The 26,514-nt window shown below is 37.8% G+C and overlaps 1 protein-coding gene across 2 annotated transcripts in view; it reads right to left on the bottom strand.

Annotated features, from left to right (window-relative positions):
• Positions 1–26,514, bottom strand: part of EFHC1 (EF-hand domain containing 1) — a 60,390-nt gene that overhangs the window by 31,796 nt on the left and 2,080 nt on the right. The window contains exons 2-5 of one of the 2 annotated variants that reach the window (XM_061194974.1): positions 19,894–20,115; positions 11,285–11,572; positions 6,693–6,842; positions 5,343–5,535 (exon numbers count right to left, since the gene is read on the bottom strand). In XM_061194974.1, coding sequence (XP_061050957.1) covers positions 5,343–5,535; positions 6,693–6,842; positions 11,285–11,572; positions 19,894–20,115 — 853 coding nt within the window. The remainder of the gene's footprint in view (positions 1–5,342; positions 5,536–6,692; positions 6,843–11,284; positions 11,573–19,893; positions 20,116–26,514) is intronic. The other variant, XM_061194975.1, reaches the window with a different exon arrangement.

The following is a 26,514-nucleotide window of genomic DNA, read 5'->3' on the forward strand; positions in this document are numbered from 1 at the left end:
AGCAAACAGGATACAACACTATGTTAAAAGCATAATACAATATGATCAAGTGGGATTTATCCCAGGGGTGCAAGGATGGTTCAAAACCCACAAATCAATCAATGTGATTAACAAATTGAAGAATAAAAATCATATGATCATCTCAATAGGTGCAAAAAAAGCTTTTGGTGAAATTCAGCATCCATGTATGATAAAAACTCTCAACGAAGTGGGCAGAGAGGGAACTTTCCTCAACTTAATAAAGGCCATACATGACGAGCCCACAGCTAACTTCACACTCAACAGTAAAAAGCTGAAAGCATTTTGTTGAAGACTAGAAACAAGAGAAGGAAGACCACTCACTCCAATTTTATTCACCGTAGTATTGGAAGTCTTAGCCATAGCGATCAGACAAGAAAAAGAAATAAAAGGAATCCAAATTGGAAAGGAAAAAGTAAAACTGCTACTGTTTGCAGATGATATGATACTACATATATAAAATCCTAAAGTGCCACAATAAAACTTAGAACTAATGAATTCAGTAAAGCCATAAGATACAAAATATACAGAAATCTGTTGCAATTCTATACACTAACAAAGAACTAACAGAAAGAGAAAACAAATCCATTTACAACTGCATCAAAAAGAATAAAATACCTAGAAATAAATCTAACCAAGGAGGTAAAATACTTTTACTCAGAAAACTGTTAAGACTCTGATGAGAGAAACTGAAGACAACACAAACAAATGGAAAGATACACTGTGCTCATGGATTGGAAGAATTAATACTGTTAAAATAAACATATTACCTAAGGTAGTCTACAGATTCAATGCAGTCCCTATCAAAATACCAATGGCATTTTCCACAGAACTAGAACAAATAATTCTAAAATTTGTATGGAAACACATAAGGCTCTGAATAGCCAAAACAATCTTGAGAAAGAAAAACAAAACTGGAGGTACCATGCTCACTAATTTCAAACTATACTACAATCCTACAATAATCAAAACAGTATGGTACTGGCACATAGATCACATAGATCAATGGACCAGAACAAAGAGCCCAGAAATAAACCCACACTTATATGGTCAATTACTCTTTGACAAATCAGGCAAGCATACACAATGCGGAAAAGACAGACTCTTCAATAAGTGGTGTGGAGAAAACTGGACAGCCACACGTTAAAAGAATCAAACTGGACTACTTACTCACACCATATACAAAAATTAACTCAAAATAGAATTAAAATTTAAATGTAAGAATTGAAACCATAAAACTCCTATTAGAATACATAAGCAGTACATTCTTTGACGTCAGTCTTAGCAACATTTTTTTTGGGATATGTCTCCTCAGGCAAGGGAAACAAAAGCAAAAATAAACCAATGGGACTACAAAAAACTAAAAAGCTTTTGCACAGTGAAGGAAACTAGGAACCAAACAAAAAGGCAGCCTACTGAATGGGAGAAGCTATTTGCAAATAATACATCTGATAAGGGGTTTAATACCCAAAATATAGAAAGAACTCATACAACTCGACATCAAACTAAAAACCCACCTGATTAAAGAAATGGGCTGAGGGCTTGAATAGACATTTTTCCAAAGAAGACATACAGATGGCCAACAGGCACATGAAAAGATGCTCAACATCACTAATCACCAGAGAAACACAAATCAAACCCACAATGAGATATCACATCACACCTCTCAGAATGGCTATTATCAAGATGACAACAAATAACAAATGTTGGCGAGGATGTGGAGGAGAGGGAACCCTTGTGCACTGTTGGTGGGAATGTAAATTAGTGCAGCTACTATGGAAAAAAATATGGAGATTCCTCAAAAAATTAAAAACAGAACTGTCATGCGATCCACCAATTCCACTTCTGGGTATTTTTGTGGGAAAAAAAAAAACCACTAATTCAAAAAGATTTATGCACCCCTCTGTTCACTAGAGCATTATTTACAATAGCCAAGATACGGAAGCAATCTAAATGTCCATGGATAGATGAATGGATAATGAGAAAGTGCTGTATACACACACACACACACACACACACACACACACACACACTATTACTCAACGATAAAAAAGAATGAAATCTTGCCATTTTTGACAACATGGACCTAAAGGGTATTATGCTAAGTGAAATAAGTCAGACAGAGAAAGACAAATACTGCATTTCACTTGTATGTGGAAATCTAAAAAAGTAAAACAAAAGAATAAACATAACGAAACAGAAACAGACTCATAGATACAAAGAACTAACTGGTGGTTCTCAGAGGGGAGTGGGGTAAGACGATGAGTGTAATTGATGAGGGAAACTAAGAGGTACAAACTTTAGTTGTAAAATAAATAAGTCATGGGGGTGTAATGTACAGCATAGGGAATATAGTCAATAGTACTGTAGGGACCTCCCTGGTGGCGCAGTGGTTAAGATGCCATGCTCTCAATGCAGGGGGCCCAGGTTTGATCCCTGGTCAGGGAACTAGATCCCCCATGCATGCCACAACCAAGGAGCTGGCAAGCCACAACTAAAGAGCCCACGTGCCGCAACTAAGCAGCCGGTGAGCGGCAACTAAGGAGCCTGTGAGCAGCAACTAAGGAGCCTGCGAGCCACAAATAAGAAGCCCGCCAGCCACCACTAAGGAGCACACGTGCCGCAACTAAGACCCGGCCGCAACCAAATAAATAAATAAATATTAAAAAAAAAAAAAAAAAAAAAGCCTGGCTATGCATTAGAGTTGTCAGGGGAACATTGAAAATAACGATAATAATACTGTAATAACTTTGTGTGGTGACAGATGATAACTAGAATTATCCTGGTGATCATTTTGTAATGTATAAAAGTATCAGATCACTGTGTTGTACACCTGAAACTAATATAGTATTGTAAGTTAATTCTATTTCAATAAAAATAAATAATCCATAAAAATACCCAAACATTTTTCAAAATTTGTTGTTTTTTAATCCTATCACTGCTCCAATATCATTACTGTAATATATTTTAATGTTACCTTGATATTTTTTAAGCCCCTCAAATTTAACATTGTTCCTTTAGTTTGTATAGTCAATGTTTATTTAGATTTACCTACATTTTACCATTTTCTTTATTTATCACTTCTTATATCTCAGATCTTACCTCTGGAATCATTTTCTTTCTATACATTAGATTTTTCCTAGTAAGGGTCCATTGTTTAGGTCCACTCCCAGCTCTCCCGCAAAGCCTTTAGTCTTTCTAGCTCACACCTCTTCTTCTGAGCTTTGTCTACATGACATAACTAGTTAACAATCAGATAATCTGGAGCACCTGTGTTACTGTTTAAGCGCTTTGAGTATTTATATAACTTGTCTCCCCAGCCGCTAGAAGTGACTGAAGGGCAGGGATTCTAGGTCTGGGAGTTACATTTTCATCTTATCCTCCATAGCACAGCACTTAGCACATGACGTAGTTCCCATAGCAGATATTTAACTCTTGTTTAACTGAATTCAATAAAAATTATCCATCGGATTAATGCCTCTGGGAGTCAGTCAGACACTTTAACACCGTGGTCCCAGTTAAAGGAATTATTTAGCTGATGGAAGCTTAGCCTTTTCTGTCTGCAAGACTAACAATAACTTTCACAAAAAGATATGTGTCCTACCTTTTCAAAGGACCCTACATAGGTCACCAGGCTGCCTTTCCATCTACCCCTGCTGAAAATTGTTAAAATTTGGGAAGTTATAGATGAGGATGATTACATATTGAAAAGTCTAAACATAGGCCATAATGGTAAGGCACATTGATAAGGCAGACACAAACATGGAACCTGAGAGTTCAAGAGATTTAGTGACACTTTTTTCATGCCACCCTGAATACATCCCCATTCTTCTTCTTAATCATAACTCTGACGTTTGTCAGCTCCAGATGGCAGGCACTGCAGGCTCATTTAAGCATTCTGGAAGGCCAAAATTAGTATATTAGTCCCAGTGTCACAGAACTCTAAGAGGGTTCTATGGGAGCTAAGTAGAAGAAACACGGCAGGCAGCAGCCAGACTAAGTGGAACTAGGGCATGGATCCAGTTATCGCTATTTGAGAATGTAAACTGTGTTAGCAATTATTCTCATTTCTCAGAAAAAGAGGTGTTTAATGTTAAGTCTCTTAATTTAAAAATGATGACAATTTTTACTCCCTTTTATCCTTTTCCCCAATCTCATTCTCCTCTGCCTCACATGCAACCATGCTAATGAGCAGCTTTCTGACTATATGCGTATTTACACTGTTTTGTGTGCATTTTACTTCATGTAAATGGTATTGCGTTATACATCTCCTTTTACTTTTTTTCTACACAGCACTATGCATTTAAGATGCATCCATTTGCTTTCTTGTACATTTTGCTTCTAACTATTACATATTTATCAAGATATACCTTCACCACATTCTGATTATCTACTCTCCCAGTGATGGAAATCTCCACCTCCTTGCCCCCAAATAACTCTGCATTTTTAAAAAACACTCTGCAGACCAGGCAATACACGTGGGTAGGTTGGATTTAGCTTTCAGTCTGCCAATTTGTTTATAACCTCTAAGACAAATCTCTTGCTCAATACCTGGAATTTCTTATCTCTTAGTTCCAAAAAATAGAGTTAAAAAAAAAACCCCAAAAAACAAAGTATTTATTACAGAGTTCTGTCAGCCATCCAAACATTGGTCATTACATGTGACCAAGATGACACTTTTGTAAGAGAAAATTCTTAAACTATTAAGTCAATAACTAAAGCAAATCTACTTATTCCAGAGAAGTAGTGACAGACAGCCTGTCTCAGCTGCATTTTGTTTGCATTCTCACACTCCAATTGATAAGGTTATTTAATACCAGCAAAGAAAGACCAAGGGGTTGATACAATGGGGATCCACCTTTATGAACCACAGACATGCCTTTTCCCATCTGAAGTTATCCCACATAGAAACTTCCTGATTAGGAAGTGGCTGAGGTGAGAAGCAAAGTCTGAAAAGCACATAAGGAAATGGTACGCTGTATCTCTGAATGAAAACAAGCTTGTTTTAGAAATGCATTAAAAATCTGACATGAAATTGCTTCAGCTCAGAAGCCTTGCTCTTCCACACTTTAAATAAATCTTCCACTGCTGTTTTGCTTTTGTTCCCTTGATCTTGGTATCAGTCATCTCTGCCAGACCATTTGAGATACAAGCTTGGATTGAGGGGCCAGTAAAGGAGGGAAGTTATGGGAAAGCCACTTTTTGAGTACCTACGAGAACACAGCAAGCACCTCCCAAGTGTAAAGGGAATGACCACACTCATTAACTCCTTTGAGATCCAGGAAAGGTCCCAATTAACAGAGGATAAACTGAATCACACGTACTTGCATTTTCCACCAAAACCTTGGGCATGCGCTGGCGGCTCATGAGGAGTGGGAAGGGATCTCGCCCATCATTCCGTTCGTGGACCTCTCGAATTTCCACTGTATCATCCATAAGATAGTAATGAATGATGTAGGTCCGACATTCACCAAACATGCTGTCTGTATCATCCCAGATCGCATAGAATCGAAGAACCTTTGAGGAACCCAAAGCAGTAACTTAAGTAAAAATTCTACAGGTGGAGAGTTTGACTTAGCTGCTTTGGCATTTCTGTATCAGACAATGATGAAAAGATTAACCAGAAAGACTATGACATAATCTCAGATGGTTAAAAACAAAGTATTCACCAAAGATACAAAAACATCTGAAATCATATACCAGATGTCAACAGCTGGAAAGTATTAAATAATAGTCTTATAAGCTTGTGCTGAGAAAGAATGATTCATTTTGATCCAAAATATTAGTCAGTGAAAGAGAAGCTGAATTAAAAGAGCAGTGGGCCCTTTGTTCAGTGCTTTATGCGTATTAATAAAGGTACATGTGAATGGTTTGTATATAATTAGTATGGAAAGAATTTTCATTTATTAATCTTTTTTTTTTTAGCTCTTTCAACTGTTCCTTCTAGTAACAGTATCAACAACACAATCTTTAAATACAAAATAATGACAGACATATGACTGATATAAAGAATGTCCTTAAAAGACCTTGCTAGTGCTAGATAAAATTTTCTGAACTAAAAGGAATTACATGTCTGAGAGAAAAAAGCAGCAAAGAAACACTGAGGGTGATCTCTCTGTTTTCTCTTTCCCTTTAGTACAGTAAAGGAGAAGACTCAAATACACCAGCCCACAAGGGGAAGATAGGAAGGTTGGAACAGAGCTGGAAAATACCCAGAACATTATGTACTCACACATCAATATAAAATTAAACAAGGAATCATCTGCAATGGGAATGCTGTGAAATTACTAGTTTAACACTAGAAACCTACATATATGCAATAGCTTTGAAATATCCCAATAATTCATTTAAGGTTTCCCAAAGGATTCTTTGACATTAATTCATATTTGAGAAAAGAAGCAGATGGTTAGAAGTATAAAGCAGGGAGCAGATGTTGCTCAGGAATTGCTTTAAGATTTAAAAGTTTGGTGGAGCTCACAAGACTTAACTCCACAATGATCTTTGAATCTCTGATATGAAACTTAGGCATTCCTGTACCTCTAACCCCAGAAAGATAGCACTGTAGCTGACCAGTTAAATTACAGATGTAATGTTTCAAAATACACATCTACCAAAATAACTTGCTAATAAGCAGTGCTGCATTTGGAAACAAGTAAACCTACCAGGTCACTTACTTGTTTGTCAAAGGTGAGAAACTGCTTGAGTTGATCAAAGTCTGTTGGAGTCACATACTTACGAAGAGGCTGTTTCCGGAGTTCAGTGTAAGGATCGAGAGCCATCTTCTCTGGTGGATTTAGTTCAATTCCTTGACTTTCCAAAAATATCTATATAATTCAAAATTAATAATGATTATCTTTCTTGAAGCTTCTCAAAGTAAATATTAAGTGATGCTGTAAAAATAAGTATAATAAGAATTTCTAAGCTACTGCCCACCTTAACCATTAGTTTGCAGCTTGAGCATGTCTTAGCAGTACTAAGCCTTTGATTGACCCAGTTCTATAATGCAGATAATAATTGATAATTACCTTAAGTATAAATGGAAGACATGATGGTAAGGTAACTGGCTTCAAATATGAATTCAGATCAATTAGATTTAAGTAGATACCCAGGAACAGAGGAAGTACTAGGACTGCTTACATACATACATCGGGAACCTAACCATAGTTTGAACAATATGTAATTCATATCAGGTATGGGGGCAAGCTGCCCAATGGCAAAGTTAAGCTGAAATCAAATCCCAAGCTTTCCATCTCATTTAAAACAAATATATGATTACTTCCCGTAAAAAAAAGAAAAGAAAGCATACCCACTGGTTATTTTAGACCAAAAAATATTTCAGCCAAATAGGAAAGACGAATCAAGTGCTCAAATCTCACTAAAAAAAAGTGAAAGCATCTGAACTTGATGTGATCATTGAATTTTATTTTGCTAATTATGAGTAAATAAAATATTTTAAGTCACTATATATTTTAATACAACTTGACAATTCTTCTTAAAAGCACAATAAACTACCTTTTTTGTTGATCAGAAAAGAACAATTTCCTGGGATCTGTTTACATTCTGGAACTGGAAATTAATCTGAAATCTGGGTTTCTTTTGGGAATTGTGTGGTTTGCTTTTGGACAATTCAATAGAAAATATACAGAACTCAGGGCCAAAATACATGGGTTCTAGTATCAGCTCTGCTAACTAGCTTATAATCTTAGTATTTAAAGTTTTATTAGGCAGTCTCCAATATCCTTTCTTTTTAAAAAATTATTTATTATATTTATTTTGGCTGTGTTGGGTCTCCATTGCTGCATGCGGGCTTTCTCTAGTTGTGACGAGCGGGGGTTACTCTTCATTGTGGTGCGCGGGCTTCTCACTGCAGTGGCTTCTCTTGTTGTGGAGCACGGGCTCTAGGTGCGCGGGCTTCAGTAGTTGCGGTTCACGGGCTCTAAAGCGCAGGCTCAGTAGCCTGGGCACACAGGCTTATATGCTCTGTGGCATGTGGGATCTTCCCGGACCAGGGCTCGAACCCGTGTCCCCTGCGTTGGCAGGCAGATACCTAACCACTGTGCCACCAGGGAAGTCCCTCCAATATCCTTTCAATATTAAAATATTATGATCTCAACATCTATTAAAACTACTGAACTGCAGATGACAATAAAATTCTCCCCTCCCTTGAGATGGTCTACTAGTGTAGCAGGATTATTGATTGAGAAATTTAATGGGTGTTTTACTCCTTTTTGTTGCTTACAACTGATAACAAGGCCCTTTGTTAACCTTACTTTAGGGATTTCGGCAGGAATGTAGAAGCTTCCTGAAGTTGACTGTTCTTCCTGTCTCTTAGAAAAAGCCTAAACTCTCTGAAGTGATTATTCTAAAGTGTCCCAGGAGGAGGGGTGAGAAGGGAATGTCTTTGAGGGCAAGAAGACAGAAAGGGGGAGATGCCCCCAGACTGGAAAACAGACACAGGTTGGTGGGCCTTAGAAGAGCAAGACTCCCCAGGTCTCTGCAGGGACGCTCGGAGCACAGGTGCAGCCAGTCAGCACAGGTGTTCAGAGCCCAGTCTCTTACTCAGCACCAAGCTTCAGGGAGGTGCCCTTGGTCACTGGACAACCTAGGAACCCTGCACAGATGACCCCTTTGGGTCTGGGAGTGCTGCTGCTTACTTGCTATTCTCAGGGCTTAGAATCTTTGGCAAAGCTGAGGGCGAACAGAAACACCAGGCCAGTTGGACTGGGGCTCAACTAGGTCTTAAGTTACTTTTAAAAAACAAAATAACATTTCTTGTGCACCTGTATCTGTGGAGTAGGATTCATATCCGTGACACCAGCGGTAATACTTTAGTGGAGATAATAAATTCTAGCTCTCTGAGTTCTGGAGCTTTATTTTTTAATGTGTTCAGTTCATTCTGTCTCTAGGACCATTTATGTGGAGCCATGAGGAGGGGGTGAGAAGGGATGGTGATGATGATATGTGTGAATGGAGGTGGTTCCTTGTCCAAATCACACTATAAAGCCAGTCTCTTCCTTATCCACTCACAGGTCCAGCTGTAGTGAAAACCATCAAATTAGATAAGATGTGAACAAATCTCAAACTGTTACAGAAGCCAACTTGTTACCTAACAGATCAATAATTGAAAACATAATTCAATCTAATCATCAGTGCCTGAAATACTCAGCTCTTGTCTATCAGTAGTAATTAAAATACAGCTGATCCCCATTATTCACAAATTTCTGTATTTACAAATTTGTCCACTTGCTAAAACTTATTTGTAATCAACCCTCGTGGCGCTTTTGTGGTCCTTTGCAGCTGTGCACGGAGCAGTGAAAATTCTGAGTTGCCAGCTGAGGCTGAACAACGTGAAGTTCTGCCTTCTTGTTTTCAGCTTTCCTGGTGGAAAAGTGTCCTTTTCATGGTCTATTTGGAGCCACTTTTTCTCACTTATGTGCTTTCTGTTGGTGATTTTGCTGTCTGAAATAGCCCCCAAAGAGCAGTGCTGTTTTCTGTTCTCAGTACAAGAAGACTGTGATATGTACTCAGTGCCACTAAACTGTACATCTAAACATGGTTAAAGTGCTAAATTTCAGGTTATGTATATTTTACCACAGAAAAAAAGGCAGCTGTGATGTATCTTAAGGAAAAAATACAAGTGTCAGCTAAGCTTCATTCAGGCATGACTTACAGTGCTATTGGCCATGACCTCAATGTTAATGAATCAACAATATATTTTAAATATGGCATCTGTAAACAGAAAGAACACACAGAACAAGGTAACGTTTTGACCAGAGGCTTGTAGGAACCTAACTCTGTATTTCTCTTAGGAGCAATGGTTCAGTATTTGCTAATTCAGTGTTTGTGGTGACTGCAGTGAACATAACTACCATTAATAATGAGAACTGACTGTAACTGGCTTAGATCAATGGCTCAGTGATCAACTTGCAAATGTTCAAACTGTCTGTAAAGACACAATTGTAAAAACAATTGTAATACCTTAAATTTATACATTTCATAATTTTTCACTGTCGGCACAATTCTGGAACTGCCTATGATAAAAAGAACTTCAAAAACCTAAAAAATGAGAGATCAAAACACATTTGAAGGGGACAATATCTCAAAGATGGTCTGGCACCTCCACCTTCTACACGGTTTTCTCGGCAGCTCTGGGGCGACACGGATGCCATGGCTCCTTCCCTCACTGCCCTGAGGTCCTGTCCCTGCACCACCTCATCAGTGAGGCCTTCCCTGACCAGCCTTTACATATCGTGCCCCCTCCAACTCCCATCTCCTTTACTCTCTTTAGTTTCTTCCATAGCTCTTAGCAGCATCTGACATATTATACATTTGTTTGCTTGTTATTTGTCTCCTCCAACCAGAATGTAATAACCTCCATAAGGGCAAATACTTATACCTGGCACCTAGAACAGTGCCTGGCACACAGCAGGCACTCAGTAAGCATTTGCTAAATAAATTACTAAATGAAAAAAATAAATGAGTGAACTCACAGGAGCTCAGTGCATGGTAAAAATTAATCACATTTGGCATTAGGTCACATGGGATTAAAGGCATAAAAAATTCAGAAACTATACCTTTGCTACTAAAATTTTTTTTAAGTGAAACAAATTTGGAATTGATTTCCTAATACCTACACTTTGTGCTAAAGAAAGCGCTCTCTCTCTCTCTCGCTTCTTTCTCTCTCTACAATTAAGTATAAGTTATCAAAAAATCCATATTTATGAAATAGAGAAATGGAAGATTTTTCTCACTATAAAAAAGTGTTTTCCTTTAAAAATGCTTTTATTCCAGGAATTCTTTAGGTAGCAAGTTTCCCTAGAACAAAGCAAGTATGAGTTATGGAAAAAATACGAATTGTACAAAAAATTTTAGGCTCATATCTGCTAATAGTGGTAGTGCTATTTTTGTAAACCCAAACTTCAGCTAAATTGCTCAATGCCTCTTCCATATTTCTACCCCATCAAGGGAACTAGCTCCCCTATTCTCTATCTGAACTGGCATGTGAACTGATTTCTTATCAAATGATTCAGCTGTGAAGGGAGTTTAACTTTATTTGAATGGATATGTAGCAATACCATTTTGAAAAAAATGATGTCACTACATAGTGATGGCACATAGGACACAAACAAATGCCAAATTAACCTACACAATAATCCACTCAGGACAGATGATCAGTGCCCTCCTCTTACCCTAACAAGTGACATGTATCCTTGCGTAGATTAGAATAATGCCTCAGCACCACAGCTTCCAAAAACATATACTATACCTGTGTGAACTTGTCACAGTCAACAATGCGGAAAGTTCTGCCATAAATTGTGATGTTTATTCCTCGGTTTAGGTCTTTCCAATGGTAATGGTCTCCCCGGTCATTCTTGGCTAGGCGCTGTCGTTTGATTAACTTGCCTTGAGGGATCCCGGAGTTTTCCACAACGGGCTCTATGACAGACATGCTGTCATCTTCCAAATAGTAGTAAATGTTAACTCGGCGGATCCTGTAACGTTCCTCAGTTGACAGAGGAACATCTTCTTGGAAATAGGCATCAAATTTCAGCACCTGTAATACAAAAGGGAGGGAAAAATGGTGTATTAGTGTCTCATCCAAAAATACCAAGTACCTTCCTGTGCCGAGAACCACTCAGGGAGATTCGAATACTCATCACTCCCATCTTCTAAGTCAAGGGTTGCCAAACTACGATCATGGGACAAACCTACCCCTGCCACCTGTTTTTGTATAACCTGCAAGCTAAGAATGTTTTCATATTTAAATGGTTGAAAAATCAAAAGAAGAATAAAATTTCAAAACACATGGAAATTATACAAAATAGTTAACACGTAATTGCTAATGGTTGCTTTCCCATTACGAGGGCAGAGCTGAGTAGCTGGGCTGCTGCTATGGACTGAACTGTCTCCCACCCCCACAACACTCATATGTTGGAACCCTAACCCCCAACGTGACTGTATTTGGAAATAGGGTCTTTAGGAGGTAATTCGGATTAAATGAGCCCTAAGGGTGGGGCCCTAATCCAACAGAACCAGTGGCTTTGTAAGAAGAGGAAGAGAGCTCTCCCCTCTCTTAGCCCAGAGGCACTGAGGAATGGCCACGTGAGGACACAGCAAGAAGGCATCTCTCTGGAAGCCAGGAAGAGAGCCTTCACCAGAAACCAAATCAGCAGGAGTCCTGATCTTGGACTTGAAGCCTCCAGAACTGTGAGAAAATTAATTTCTATTGTTTAAGTCACCTGTCTGTCTGTATTTTATTACGGCAGCTCGAGCAGACAAAGACAGCTGCAAAGCCCAAAATATTTATTATTTGGCTCTTCACAGAAAAAGCTTGCTGACCTCTGCTCTAAATACTCAAACTACATGTAGACTGTTTATTAACACGTTCCTTGACAAGATGGCTTAAAGACCTTACTTAACTCTACCAGCTTTACTTCAATGTCAAAAATCCCTCTTAGAATTTCTGGAAAGAATAAGAGACTATGACTTTTGGTTTCAAAATGAAAATGAAGTCTCCAGTCCATTTCTTTAGGAGTGCAGTCCCTTGTAAATGCACATTAATGACATATTCATTCTTAGAGACTTTATATGAATGACTCTCAAATCAACAATCCACCATAGACTCTTGGGTGGCGTGTCAATACCCTCATTGCGCTCAGAAACACCTATCCTAGACGAAGAAAATCCTAGGTCCTCTGGAAGCATCAGCATCAGTGTAAAGTCAAAATGACACATCTACTGTACATTTGAAAAAACATTTTAAGATAATATAAAAAGCTTATATTGGGAATTCCCTGGTGGTCCAGTGGTTAGGACTCTGCGCTTTCACTGACAAGGATGCCAGTTCGAGCCCTGGTCTGGGCACTAAGATCCCACAAGCAGCACGGCGTGGCCAAAAAAAAAAAAAAAGCTTATGTTGACATGCGTTGGGATTTAAAAATTTCTATAATTCTATTTTTAATACTTCTTTTCAGGGCAAGAACGTATTAGAAAGATGCTTCAGGGAGGCAAGAGTGTTAACCCAAACCTCTACTAGAGTAAGAGGAACAAACCAAGGAGACTCTTTAGTGAAGACAATTATGGTTCAATGGATGGGAAGATGAGATAATGTATAATGTCTGCTGTGGAAGAACAAGATAAAAAGCTAAAGAGAACGGGCAGTTGCATAGGAGAAATATGAATATAATGGAGTCAAGACCTTAAAACTCATAATAAAAAGATGAGATGGATGAATGTAATGGAATGTTTAAAGGAGAAAAATCATATGGTAAAAGCAAAAGACAAAGATCCTTTTAAAGTAACATTTTACAACAGTTGCAAAGAATTGAAAGAGGACATGATCAGTAATTCACGTATGAAATGGTCTGTACCTGAGCCACAGGCTTACACAGATTTACCTGAGAAGACAACTATGTAGCGCAGATGGTGAGCTGGATTTTAGACTTCCTGAATTCAGCACGCACAGTTACTGTGGCAGGAGGCAACCTGAGATGCAGGGCTGGGTTTTGGGAAAGAAGTCAGTATTAGAGGAGAATCAGGATGACTCAACATTCTGACCTGAGCAACCGAGAAAATGGAACCGCTATCAACCTGATACGGAGCAGAATGCAGTGGAGCAGGTTTGGGGGGGGTGGGAACAAAATTAGGGGTTCGGTTTTGAACACGTTTAGTTTCAGATATCCATTGAACATTCAAGAGGAGATGTCAGATAGGCAGTTACACGTAGAATTCAGGACACAATTCACTGTGTAAAGCAGGGGTCCCCAACCCCTGGGCCGCACAGCAGGACACGAGTGGCTGGCGGGCAAGCGAAACTTCATCTGTATTTACAGCTGCTCCCCATCGATCGCATTACCACCTGAGCTCCGCCTCCTGTCAGCAGAATTATTTCATTATATATTACAATGTAATAATAATAGAAATAAAGTGCACAATAAATGTAATGCGCTTGAATCATCCCAAAACCTTTCCCCGCCCCTCCCCCCGGGTCCGTGGAAAAACTGTCTTCCACGAAACCAGTCTGAGGTGCCAAAAAGGTTGGGGACCGCTTGTGTAAAGGACATTTCAAGGCATGGGTCTGGACCAAAGGAGTGAGCATGGACAAAGAAGAAGACCAAAGATTGAAGCCTGCGGCACCCCCAGTTTCCTATGCCATCTGTTTTCTAAGATGGAGGGGATGAAAATACCTTTGGCAACAGGAACCCGGCCTCAGAATGGGAGGCAGGGAAAAGATACACACACATTTTAAAGGCTCAAATAATCAGAATTTTTTGCATTCTGTTTTTTAAAATGTTAATGATAATGAGTTATTTAAAAACAAACCTTATAGAATTATGCCATGTGATCAGTACAAATGAATCCTAATCTCCTATCTTTGTACATTTACAGTAGTGAATTGTGACCACATGATCATTTTGTAAAATCCAAAACATTCCTTTTGAAGCAAAGAAAAATTAAATAATGCAAAATTAAATAATGCACAGTTAAGTGTTTGCTTTATATTCATTTCAGTACATTCAGGTTGTGCCGGGAAAAGAAGTAACTGATTATGTATATATGGTATATTTGGTATTTATTGAAGAAACTGACTATTCAGTTAACTAGGACACTAAATTCTTAAGTACTCGGTTATTTGGGAGTTTGTTTTCTGACATAAACTGTAAGTGGTAAAAATTTTACCCATCAAAAAAAAAACCCTAGAAGTTTTTTTCTGTCTGTACATTTATCTCTGATTTTTTAATATGAATCAGTTTGTGCAATAAAGTACTTGGGTTTCCTCTGGCTTATAATCTATACATATGGCTAAAACTACATGTTTTCACCATGTAAGTCATATTACAGAGAGCCAGGCCAACATGTGAAGACTCAGGAAAAAATACTCTAACCCTGAATGTACTTATTTATTTGACTGTTAATCAAAAAGGCACTTAGCTACTTATTAAGAACAGAATTAAGAGTTCTGTGCTCCACCCAGAAAGAAATGACTGGAAAAGAGTTAATCTAGGAAAACTGTTTAGCAAGTAGTTAAGATAACATTAGCTTTCCCAGGTAGAATAAGAAGGAAATATATTATGTAAAAAGGAAGGAAAAAGTAATATTTAGATACTGTGTTTAAAAATTTATTTTTCATGGAATTTTACAGCTGGATAGATTCCTACATGTATTCTAACTAATTATATAGATGAGGACACTAAATATTGAGACTCCTCAAGGTGCCAACACAACACCCAGAATTAGAATCCAAGTCTCCTAACTCCCAGGAAGTGCTCAGAATGCCCCCCAAAACTTGGAACTATTCGCAATGATGTCAAATTGATGGGGAAGATGCTGAATATTTTCATATCACATACAATTATAAAAAGCCTAGCTACACCTTTTTTTATTTTTTTTATTTTACTCTATTATATCTGTGCGTTGCATGCTCAGCTTGCCAATTTTCAGCAGTGACACAAATATGTTAATTTTATTTGTTAAATAATGATTCATCTCATTTTTTTCAACTAATATTTATTGAGTACCAATCACAGAATAGACCAGATGAGTCCTTGCGCTAATGAAGTATACACTCAAGTAGGACAGATAAACACTAAACAAATCAGCAATACAAACTGTAATACACTACTGTGAAGGAAACAAAGAAAAAGATAATAGAGAAAAATACGAAGGGACCACCTTAGCATAGTGGCCAGAAAAAGCTTCATAGTAAGTCACACTGAAGGAGGAGATGGAGTGAGCTGCTTAAGAGCAGAGGGAAAGCTATTCCAGGTAGGGGAAACAGCACATGCAAAGGTCCTGGGGTGGTGTATTACAATCTCAAGAAAATAAGGAAAATAAATCTAGTGTGACTGAAACACAGTGGGTGAGGAAAAGAGAGGCCCAGGAAAAGGCTGCAGAAACAGCAGGGAGGGCCAGGTCTCGTGGTGACTGCAAGGAACCTGTACAGTTGTATATATGATGAGAAAGCCACGGAGAAGTATTTAGGTCAGTACGTGACATGTTCTGATATTTATTTTTAAAAGATAGGCCTGGCTGTTCTGTGGAAAATGAATTAATGGTAATAGTGGAGTTGGAAATATGTAAATGGATTAGTTATATATTTTAGAGACAGAAATGACAGAGCTTGATGATAAGATTGGATGTGGGTTTTGAGGGAAAAGAAGAGTCAACGATGACTTTCAGGAGGGGGTGGATAAATCAGGAGTTTGGGATTAACAGATACACACTGCTATATATGAAATAACCAACAAGGACCCACTGTATAACTCAGGGCACTATACTCAATATTTTGTATAATAACCTTATAATAATAAGGGAAATGAATCTGAAAAAGAATAGATATATATATATGTATAACTGAACCACTTTGCTGTACACCTGAAACACAACATTGTAAATCAACTATACTTCAATTAAAAAAATTAAATTAAAAAAATTTTTAAAAAAGGATGACTTTCATCTGGGGGCTAGAGCAGCTGGGTAGTGGTAATGTTTTCCCTGAGAAGTGATATCATCAGAGCTGTGCTTTGGGGAATAAACCAAGCAGTAGACCTGTCATGAGCATAAAAAACAAGAAAGAGACTAATACAACAGTCAACGGCATGTTAGCTGTTAACACGCTGCTTGTCTGAACTAGGATAGCGGGAGAGGAAAGGGAAGTGAGAGATACTTGATTCGGCAAATCACTGAATGTGGGGAGTGAAGCCAGAAAGAGCCAAACGCGGCTCAGGTTTCAAGCTCTTCAAGCTTGGATTACCTCAGGGAGCACAGAAAGAGCACACCTGCGGGAAAAGGTGATGAGCTGAGCTAGAGACACACAGACCCTGAGGGGCCAACAGCTCAACAGGTGAAGAGATCCCGAGGCAGGTCTGGAGTTTCAATACGGTCAGAATTGGAAATAAACATTGATAGTCGTCTACCTTGAGATGACAGCTGAAAACAGAAAAGTGGGTGAAATCTCTCAACAATAGAGAATAAGGAATGAGAACAGAACCTTGAAAACACTTACCGTTAAAAAGTGAGAGGAGGAAGGAAGGCCAGAGCAGGAGCATTGAGAGAGAGAGAGAGAGAGAGAGAGAGAGAGAGAGAGAGAGAGAAGAAAACCAGGAGAGTGAAGAGTCCTGGTAGCAAAAGAAAAGCAGAGTTTCAAAGGGGAAGGGGGTCAGCAATGGCAGATGTTGTAAACAGGTCAAAGAGAATGCTGGCAAAGAAAACCTCTCCAGATCTGACAAGAAAAACAACACTGGCTACTAAGAAAAAGTAGTTTGGGGCTTGAGGGTGAAGAAGTCAGCTTCTAAGTGAAGTGACAATCAAGTGAGGAAAAATGTTGCTTAAAGGGTTACAAGTAGAAAGAAGGTTTCTTAAGACAGGATGGTATGACCCTAGGTAGAGAAATAGTCGCCTGAGTGTTTGAAATGGCAGTAGGATGGACGTTAAAGATGAAGAAAATGAAAGAAAAAGAACACCAGGAACAGAGTGGGAAGTTAGCCTGGGAAATGGATACAGTGGGTGATGATGACGAGAACAGTATGGGAGCAAAGAGAAAAGATGCAGGCACTCCTTGGAGATATCCTGATCTTTATAACCTACATAAGAAATAGTTATATTCTAAGGATGAGGAACGGTACAAAGAATGTCCAAAACATGGACAAATATGCTGGCTATTAAGTGGACTTCTGGGTATTACCAAAAAATTTAAACTCTGATTTAATTCAGAAAACCCATAGTTTTCTTATCGCAAAAAAAATCTTAGTTTCAAAACCATGCATTTAACTACTCTACCTCATTATCTATGGTAAGAATCATTTATAGAGGGCTTCCTTGGTGGTGCAGTGGTTAAGAATCCGCCTGCAAAGGCAGGGGACACGGGTTCGAGCCCTGGTCCGGGAAGATCCCACATGCCGCGGAGCAACTAAGCCCTTGCGCCACAACTACTGAGCCTGTGCTCTAGAGCCCGCGAGCCACAACTACTGAGCCCACGTGCCACAACTACTGAAGCCCACGTGCCTAGAGCCTGTGCTCCGCAACAAGAGAAGCCACCGCAATGAGAAGCCTGTGCACCGCAACGGAGAGTAGCCCCCAATCACCGCAACTAGAGAAAGCCCACGCCCAGCAACGAAGACCCAACACAGCCAAAAATAAATAAATAAAATAAATAAATTTATAAAAAAAAAAAGAAGAATCATTTATAGAGAAATGGTGATGATCCAAGTAAAATGAATAGGAAAACAAAAATGTAAATATTCTTTTCATGAGCACTATCTTTAAAGAAATGAATTACAAATAATATTTTAAAAGTATAAATTAAGTAATGACAATTAGCACAAAATTACATAGAAAAACAAAAAATACGAAGCTTATTTCCTATTCTGGCACAATTCTCCCTCTTTGAATTTCATTAATACTTTTTTTCTTAAGTCTTTACTGAATTTGTTACAATATTGCTTCTGTTTTATGTTTTGGTTTTTTGATCACAAGGCATATGGGATCTTAGCTCCCTGACCAGGGGTCGAACCTGCACCCCCTGCATTGGAAGGCGAAGTCTTAACCACTGGACCATCAGGGAAGTCCCTCATTAATACTTTATCACTTTCTCGTTTACAATAGTTATTTGCGATTGTTTTCAGTAAAAATTGAACCTAACCATTTATATCTTGATAAACTGTTAAATGCCTATCCCACTCCTCTCTTGTATTTTCACCCCTTTCCCTTTTCTACTGGTTTTGCAGTGCCTGTCACAGCTGTAAATACACAAGAGAAACAAGAAAAAGGTAAAGAAATACCCAATCATATCATTGATATGGATGTTTAGGTTCAGCCTATAAGTGGACATGTCAACGTGTTTGTATCAAATGAGTTAGTTGAGATGGGGAAGGGGAGATGATATAGATTACGGCTGATACATTAAAAAAATTTTTAATTAAGTGATTATTAATGTAAATGGCATATTTCCACCACTAGATTATTTTGTAACTTCCAGCCTCTAGCTTCAACTGGTACTCTATTAATAAAGATTGGCCAGCTGGATGAAAATGGTATAGACACTTAACAAAAATAATAAAATGAAAAGTAAGACCAAAAAAGAGAGAAATAAGATAGGCTAGGAGTAAATGAAGAAAGCTAACTTATAAAAACTAGTCAGTAGTTCTCACAGCCAGTTATACATAAAAATCATCTAGAAATTAGAATCAGTGAGGGCTGGGGCAACATCCAAGTTTCTTAAAAGTCCCATCAGTAATTCTGCTGCATGGCTAGGGTTAGGACAAGCTCACCTTAGTGAAAAGAGGAAGCTCAGCGACAAGGAAAATCAAGGATGATGTGGAAATGTTAACAGACGGAAATAAAGCAACTCACATTACAAAAGCATAAGGGTAAATAAGACACAAACAAAAATGTTATACTACCCTTTGGTTATATTATGCCAAATCTGAAATGTTCCCTGAAAAACAAAACATATGGAGACAGCCTGGAGAAAACTGACAACAGATGAAGTCACTGTCATGATGACACTCTGCACTACACAGAGATTAAGGATTTGTCATTACTACAGAATACAGGACTTTTAAAAAGTAGAAAACACAGAACAGGTAAACATAGCAATATGAACTCAAGAATTCAGAACTCATCCAACTTTTTAAAACTGTATTTAGAAAATATTTCAGTGACATCTACAGGGAATTATTTTCTGTAATCGGCTTCCTGAGTAAAGAAAGGGTCTTTCAATCCTGAGTTCAGCTGTCTATGACTAAGGGTTGAAGCATTTGAACAATTTTCTCCTCAGAGTATCTGGAAAGGCTGTGGTTTACTGTTGACTTTTCTGCAAACAGTTGGCTCTCAGAAATTTGAATTCAAGGGGTATCCTTCCATCCCAGATGATACCTTTTTGTCGAAAGCCACATAGGCAGGAATGAATTCTGCACGCGGGGCCTGCTTGGGCTGGCCGTACGCGAGGACTGGTGCCTTGCTGGCCAGCTCGTCCAGCTCAGCCTGAGACAGCTGGCTGACCTGGAGCCGGTCCCCGCCGATCCCAACTGTTGGACGTCGAACAACTGCATAGCCATTCCTATAGCCAAGCGTCTGGCTTCTATGAAATGCTGTTTTCTGAAGAAAAAAAAGAAGTGTGTCTTTATATTATAAATATTTGTTAGGTAAAAAAGCTAACTCTCAAAAATATCATAACTTCAACCTTTGTTTATAAACATCCACAAACCTTACATCAAAAAGTTTACCTACTTTAGAAGTTTCTTGTATTTTAAGCTAAAACACTTGGCCAGAAAGGAGGACGGATGTAGCAGCCTGAGCTTAAAATAAAACTTAAAGCCCTGCTGCTGAACGTCCAATTTAATTACCAGCTCACTTTCCACAAAAAACTAAAATATTATCTCATGTATACTCCTAATTTTGTACTAGTCTTCCCATGTTTTTCATTTTATCTGGTGGTCATAAACCATGGAACTGAGAAGATCTAGTTCTGTGAAATGAATTTTTACCTGAAATGAAACAAAGGCCCTCTTGCTACAGTGACGCTAATATATTCATATAACTTTTTGGAAAGCAAATGGATATTACAGACTTAAATTGAACAGACTTGAACTCAATAATTCCACCCCCAATCCTTTAAGGATATAATCCAAAATTACAGGAAAGAACAATATGCCTAAGGCTGACCATTATAATGTTCAATAGTTATAATTACAATAGTAAATTATAATAGTTATAATTACAATAGTAAGACATGGCATGGGAAACAATCTAAAAGACAAGCATGAGTAACTGATGGAAGGCTCACCTAATGGGCTATTATGCAGCCATTAAAATATTGGTTTTAAAGACCATGTGGTAATCTGGGAAAAATATTTATGATTTAATAAGTCCAAAAAAGCAGCTTACAAAATTATATGCACATTAATTACAAGCATGCAAACAAGTGCACAAAAAAGACTGGACTTGGAGAATGTTCTCTGTCTGTACTATACATTTCTGAATTATGTTGCTTTTTTTTTTTTTTTTTTTTTTACAATCAACACATTTTCATTGGTAATTGGAAAAAACAAAAGATTACAGAAAAAGTGGAAAGGAAATATTTTTGAAGGCAGAGGAGACCAAAACAGTGGCATAGGATACCCAGCCTCCCCATCCCTCCACAAAGATCAACGGTTGGACAGCTGTCCATGAACAACACCTCTGGAAGAGGTCCAGAGTCCATTTAGGAGGTTTCAGCAACACAGTAAAACAAAAAACTGAGGATATTCACACAGGAAGAGAAGGAAGACAACCCATTCTGTCTGCATCATCCCATCCCCCAAGCCAGCACTGTTCAGCCCCAGGAGGCAACTTTCCCTCAACCAGGAAAGGAAAAGCAGGGTGGGCAGTCAGCTCTCCAGTCATTTGCAGACACTGCACGAAGGTCCCACCTCAGTTTCACCCCACCCAGACTAGTGAAGCAGAAGTGTACAGAGCCAGTTAGGAACAAAGAAGAAAAGCAGGGGCTACTGGCAGCACCCACTCAGTGGGAGCCACTGTGGTTCACAGAGACCTGCTTGGCAGACAAACAGCAGATTTTGACCCACAGCCAACAGCCAGCATGGCTGCAGCTGCCATGTAGCCCCTGCAGACTTCACCAGCTTTTGTCCCACAGGCATTCAGGGTTTCCCAGACCACCACCTGAGTCCCTCCTGGCTCCCTCCTCTCCCCTGTCCCCTGCAGAGCCCAGGAACCACACGAGCAGCCAGCTTAGGCCTCTAGAAAGTGATGAAGAAAAAAACTGCCAACCAAGAGTACTTTACCCAGAAAAGTTGTCCTTCAGAAATGAAGGCAAGATAAAGACTTTTCCTAATAAGTATAAGCTAAAGGACTTCGTCACCACTAAGTTTGCCTTACGTGAAATGCTGAAAAGAGTTCTTTGAGCTGAAACAACAAGGTGTTTATTAGTAACATGAAACTATACAACACACTGGTAAAGGTAAACAGAGACACCCTAATACTGTAACATGGTGATGTGTTATCTACTTAACTCTAGTATAAAGACTACTTAACCCTAGCTTCAACAATTTGTTAATGGATACACAATACAAAAAGATGTAAATGAAAAAAAAAAAAAGATGTAAATGGTGACATCAAAAAAATAAGGGGCGGGGAGTAAAAGGGTAGATTTTTATGTGATCAAATACTGTTGATCTGAAGGGCGAAATAGACAACAAAACAATTATAGCAAGGGACTTCAATACCCCACTCTCAACAATGGACAGATCAGCCAGATAAAAAAAATCAACAAGGAAAACACTGCACTTGAACCATACTTTAGATCAAATAGACCGAACAGACACATACAGAACAATCCATTCAACAGCAGCATTCTTTATTCAGATCAAATAGACCTAACAGACACATACAGAACAATCCATTCAACAGCAGCACTCTTTATTCTCAAGCATGTGCAAAACATTCTCCAGTATAGATCATATGATAGGCCACAAAATAAGTCTCAGCAATTTAAGAAGATTGAAATCATACCAAGTGTCTTTTCCAATCACAATGGCATGAAACTAGAAATCAATAAGTGGGGGAAAGCTGGAAAATTCACAAATATGTGAAAATTAAAAAACACACTCCTGAACAACCAATGAGTCAAAGAAATCAAAGGGAAATTTTAAAAATCTTGAACAGATGAAAATGGAAGCACAAAAATGAAAATCTACAGGATGCTGCAAAAGCAGGTTTAAGTTTATAATGATATATGCCTGCATTGAGAAATAAGATCTCAAATAAACCACTTCACTTTATACCTCAAGAAACCAGAAAAAGAAGAACTAAGCCCAAAGTCAGCAGAAGAAAGGAAATAATAAAGATCAGTGCAGAAATAAATGAAATAGACACTAGAAAAATGATAGAAATGATCAGAGAAACTAAGAGCTGTTTTTTTAAAAAGACAAAATTGACAAATTAGCTAACTGATTAAGAAAAAAGAGAGAGGACTCAAATAAAATCAGAAATGAAAAGGGAGACATTATAACTGATAGTATAGAAATACAAAGGAGCATGAGAGTCTACTATGAATAATTACATGCCAACAAACTGGATAACCTAGAAGAAATCAATAAATTCCTTGAAATGTACAACCTACCAAGATGGAATCATGAAGAAATAGAAAATCTGAACAGACCAATAACAAGTAAGGAAACTGAATCAGTAATCAAAAACCTCCTAATAGAGAAAAGCTTGGGACCAGATGGTTTCACTGGTGAATTCTACCAAACATTTAAAGCAGAATTAATGCCAGTCCTTCCCAAATGCTTCCAAAAAACTGAAGAGGAGGGAACACTCCCAAACTCATTTTATAAGACTAGCATTACCCTGATACCAAAGCCAGATAAGGAAACTACAAGAAAATTACAGACCAATATCTCTGATGAACACAGATGTAAAAATCCTCAACAAAATAGCAGCAAACCAAATTCAACAGCACATTAAAAGAGTCATACACCCACCTGAGTCCCACTTGAGTCCCACTTGAGTCCCACTTGAGTCCCACTTGAGTCACGGTCAAGTGGGACTGATTTCTTAGATGCAAGGATGGTTTAACATGTGCAAATAAATAAATGTGATACATCACATCAACAGAATGAAAGATAAAAATCACATGATCATCTCAACAGATGCAGAAAATGCATTTGGCAAAATACAATATCCTTTCATGACAAAAATGCTCAAAAAATTCGGTATAGAAGGAACATATCTCAACACAATAAAGTCCATAGATGACAAACCTACAACTAACATCATACTCAAAGGTGAAAGGTTGAAAGCTTTTCCTCTAAGATCAGGAACAAGACAAGAATGCCTACTCTCACCACTACTATTCAACATAGTACTGGAAGTCCTGGCCACAGCAATCAGGCAAGAAAAAGAAATAAATGGCATCCAAATAGGAAAGGAAGAAGTAAAACTGTCTTTGTTTGCAGATGATATGATCTTATACTTATAAACCTTAACGACTCCATCAAAAAACTGTTAGAACGAGTCAACAAATTCAGTAAAATTCCAGGATACAGAAATCAACATACAAAAATCAGTTGTGTTTCTACACACCAACAGTGAACTACCTGAAAGAGAAATTAAGAAAACAATCTCATTTATGGTAGCATCAGAAACAATAAAATACTTAGGGATAAATTTAACCAAGGAGGTGAAAGGCCTGTACACTGAAAACTACAAGATTTTGATGAAAGAAACTGAAGATAACACAAATAAATGAAAAGAAACCCATATTCATGTTTTGGAAGAATTAATATTACTAAAATGTCCATACTACCCAAAGCCATCTAAGAGTCAATGCAATCAGTATCAAAATTCCAATGGCATTTTTCACAAAAATAGAAAAAAAAAAATCCTAAAATTTTTATGGAGCCACAAAAGACTCTTAATAGCCAAGCAATCCTGAGAAAGAACAACAAAGTTGGGGGCATCCTGATTTCAAACTATACTACAAAACTGCAGTAATCAAAACAGTATGTATTGGCAGAAAAATAGACACATAGATGAATGGAACAGAATGGAGAGTCCAGAAATGAACCCTCACATATACAGTCAACTAATCTTTGACAAGAAAGCCAAGAATACACAATGACAAAAGGACAGTCTCGTCAATAAATGGTGTTGGGAAAACTGGATAACCACATGCAGAAGAATGAAATTGGATCCCTATCTTACACCACTCACAAAAATTAACTCAAAATGGATTAGACTTAAACATAAGACCTGAAACTGTAAAACTCCTAGAAGAAAACATGGGAAAGCTCCTTGACATTGTTCTAGGCAATGATTTTTTGGATCTGACAACAAAAGCATAAGAAACAAAAGCAAAAGTAAATAAATAAGTGGGACTACATTAAACTAAAAAGCTTCTGCACAGCAAAAGAAATCATCAACAAAATGAAAAGGCAACCTACAGAATGGGAGGAAAATGTGCAAACCATATATCTAATAAGGGATTAATATCCAATATATAAAGAACTCATATAACCCAATAGCAAAACAAAAACAATCCAAATAAACAAAGTCTGGTTAAAAAATAGGCAGAGGAAAAAAAAAATGGGTAGAGGAACTGAATAGATATTTTTCCAAAAGAAGACATACAAATGGCCAAGAGGTATGTGAAAAGGTGCTTGACATCACTAATCATCAAGGAAATGCAAATTAAAACCACAATTAGATAACATCTCACACCTGCTAGGATGGCGATCATCAAAAAGACAAGAGCTAACAACTGTTGAAAAGGATATGGAGAAAAAAAGGGAACCCTTGTGGGAATGTAAATTGGTACAGCCATTATGGAAAAGTGTGGAGGTTCCTCAAAAAATTAAAAACAGAACTACCATACAATCCAGCAATCTCATTTCTGGGTATATATCCAAAGGTAATGAAAACAGGATCTTGAAGAGATACCTGCACCCCCTGTTCAATACAGCATTATTCATAATAGCCAAGATATGGAAACAATCTGTTTCAACCAATGGATAAAGATATGACATATATGTGTGTACGAATGTGTATATACATATTTATACATGTATATACAATGAAATAGTATGCAGCCATGAGAAAGAAGGAAATCCTACCATTTCTGACAACTTGGATGAAACTTGAGGGCATTATGTCAAGTGAAAAACATCAGCAAGAGAAAGACAAATACTGTATGCATGATATCATTTATATGTGGAATCTAAAAAATCCAAACTCATAGAAACAGAGAGTAGAGTGGTGGTTACCAGGGGGTGGAGGTAGAAGAAATGGGGAGAGAGTGGTCAAAGGATACAAACTTCCAGTTTATTCAGTTATAAAATGAAATCATTCTGAGGATCTAATGTACAGCATGATGATTACAGCTAACAATGGTGTATTATATACTTGAAAGTTGTTAAGAGAGTAGATCTTAAATGTTCTCATCACAAAAAAGAAATGGTAATTATATGACTGGATGGAGGTGTTAGCTAATGCTATGGTGGTGATCATTTTGCAAAATACAAGCATATCAAATCAACAGGTTGTACACTTTAAATTTATACGTCAATTATATCTCAATAAAGTTGGAAAAAAGTGGAAGGGAAAATTAGAGATTATGTTAATTTGATGGAAATTTTTTTCCTTTTTCTGTTCTTTGCAATGTTGCTTTCAAAATCATATTTATACACATACATATATACACACAGATAAATCATAAAATGTTTTTTATGAAAAAAATTACTGACTTACTTACCTAATTTCTTTGCAGCCCAACCTACCATCTCTCAGGATCTGTACTAACATAAAAGGTGCAATAGAGTAACCTTCTTTTGCTAAGAGTTATGGACTGTGAACTTTATTTTATGGGTTGTACATTCAGGGTCACATATCAGTTGACAGGACATAACACAAATGACACAGAACAAAATGGGCTGAGTTGACTTCATCACTGGGTAACCTGTGTAACTTCAAGCTCCTCTTTTCCCACCTCTAAAGACA

The sequence above is a fragment of the Eubalaena glacialis genome, chromosome 7 (genome assembly GCF_028564815.1).
Source record: "Eubalaena glacialis isolate mEubGla1 chromosome 7, mEubGla1.1.hap2.+ XY, whole genome shotgun sequence".
NCBI lineage: Eukaryota > Metazoa > Chordata > Mammalia > Artiodactyla > Balaenidae > Eubalaena > Eubalaena glacialis.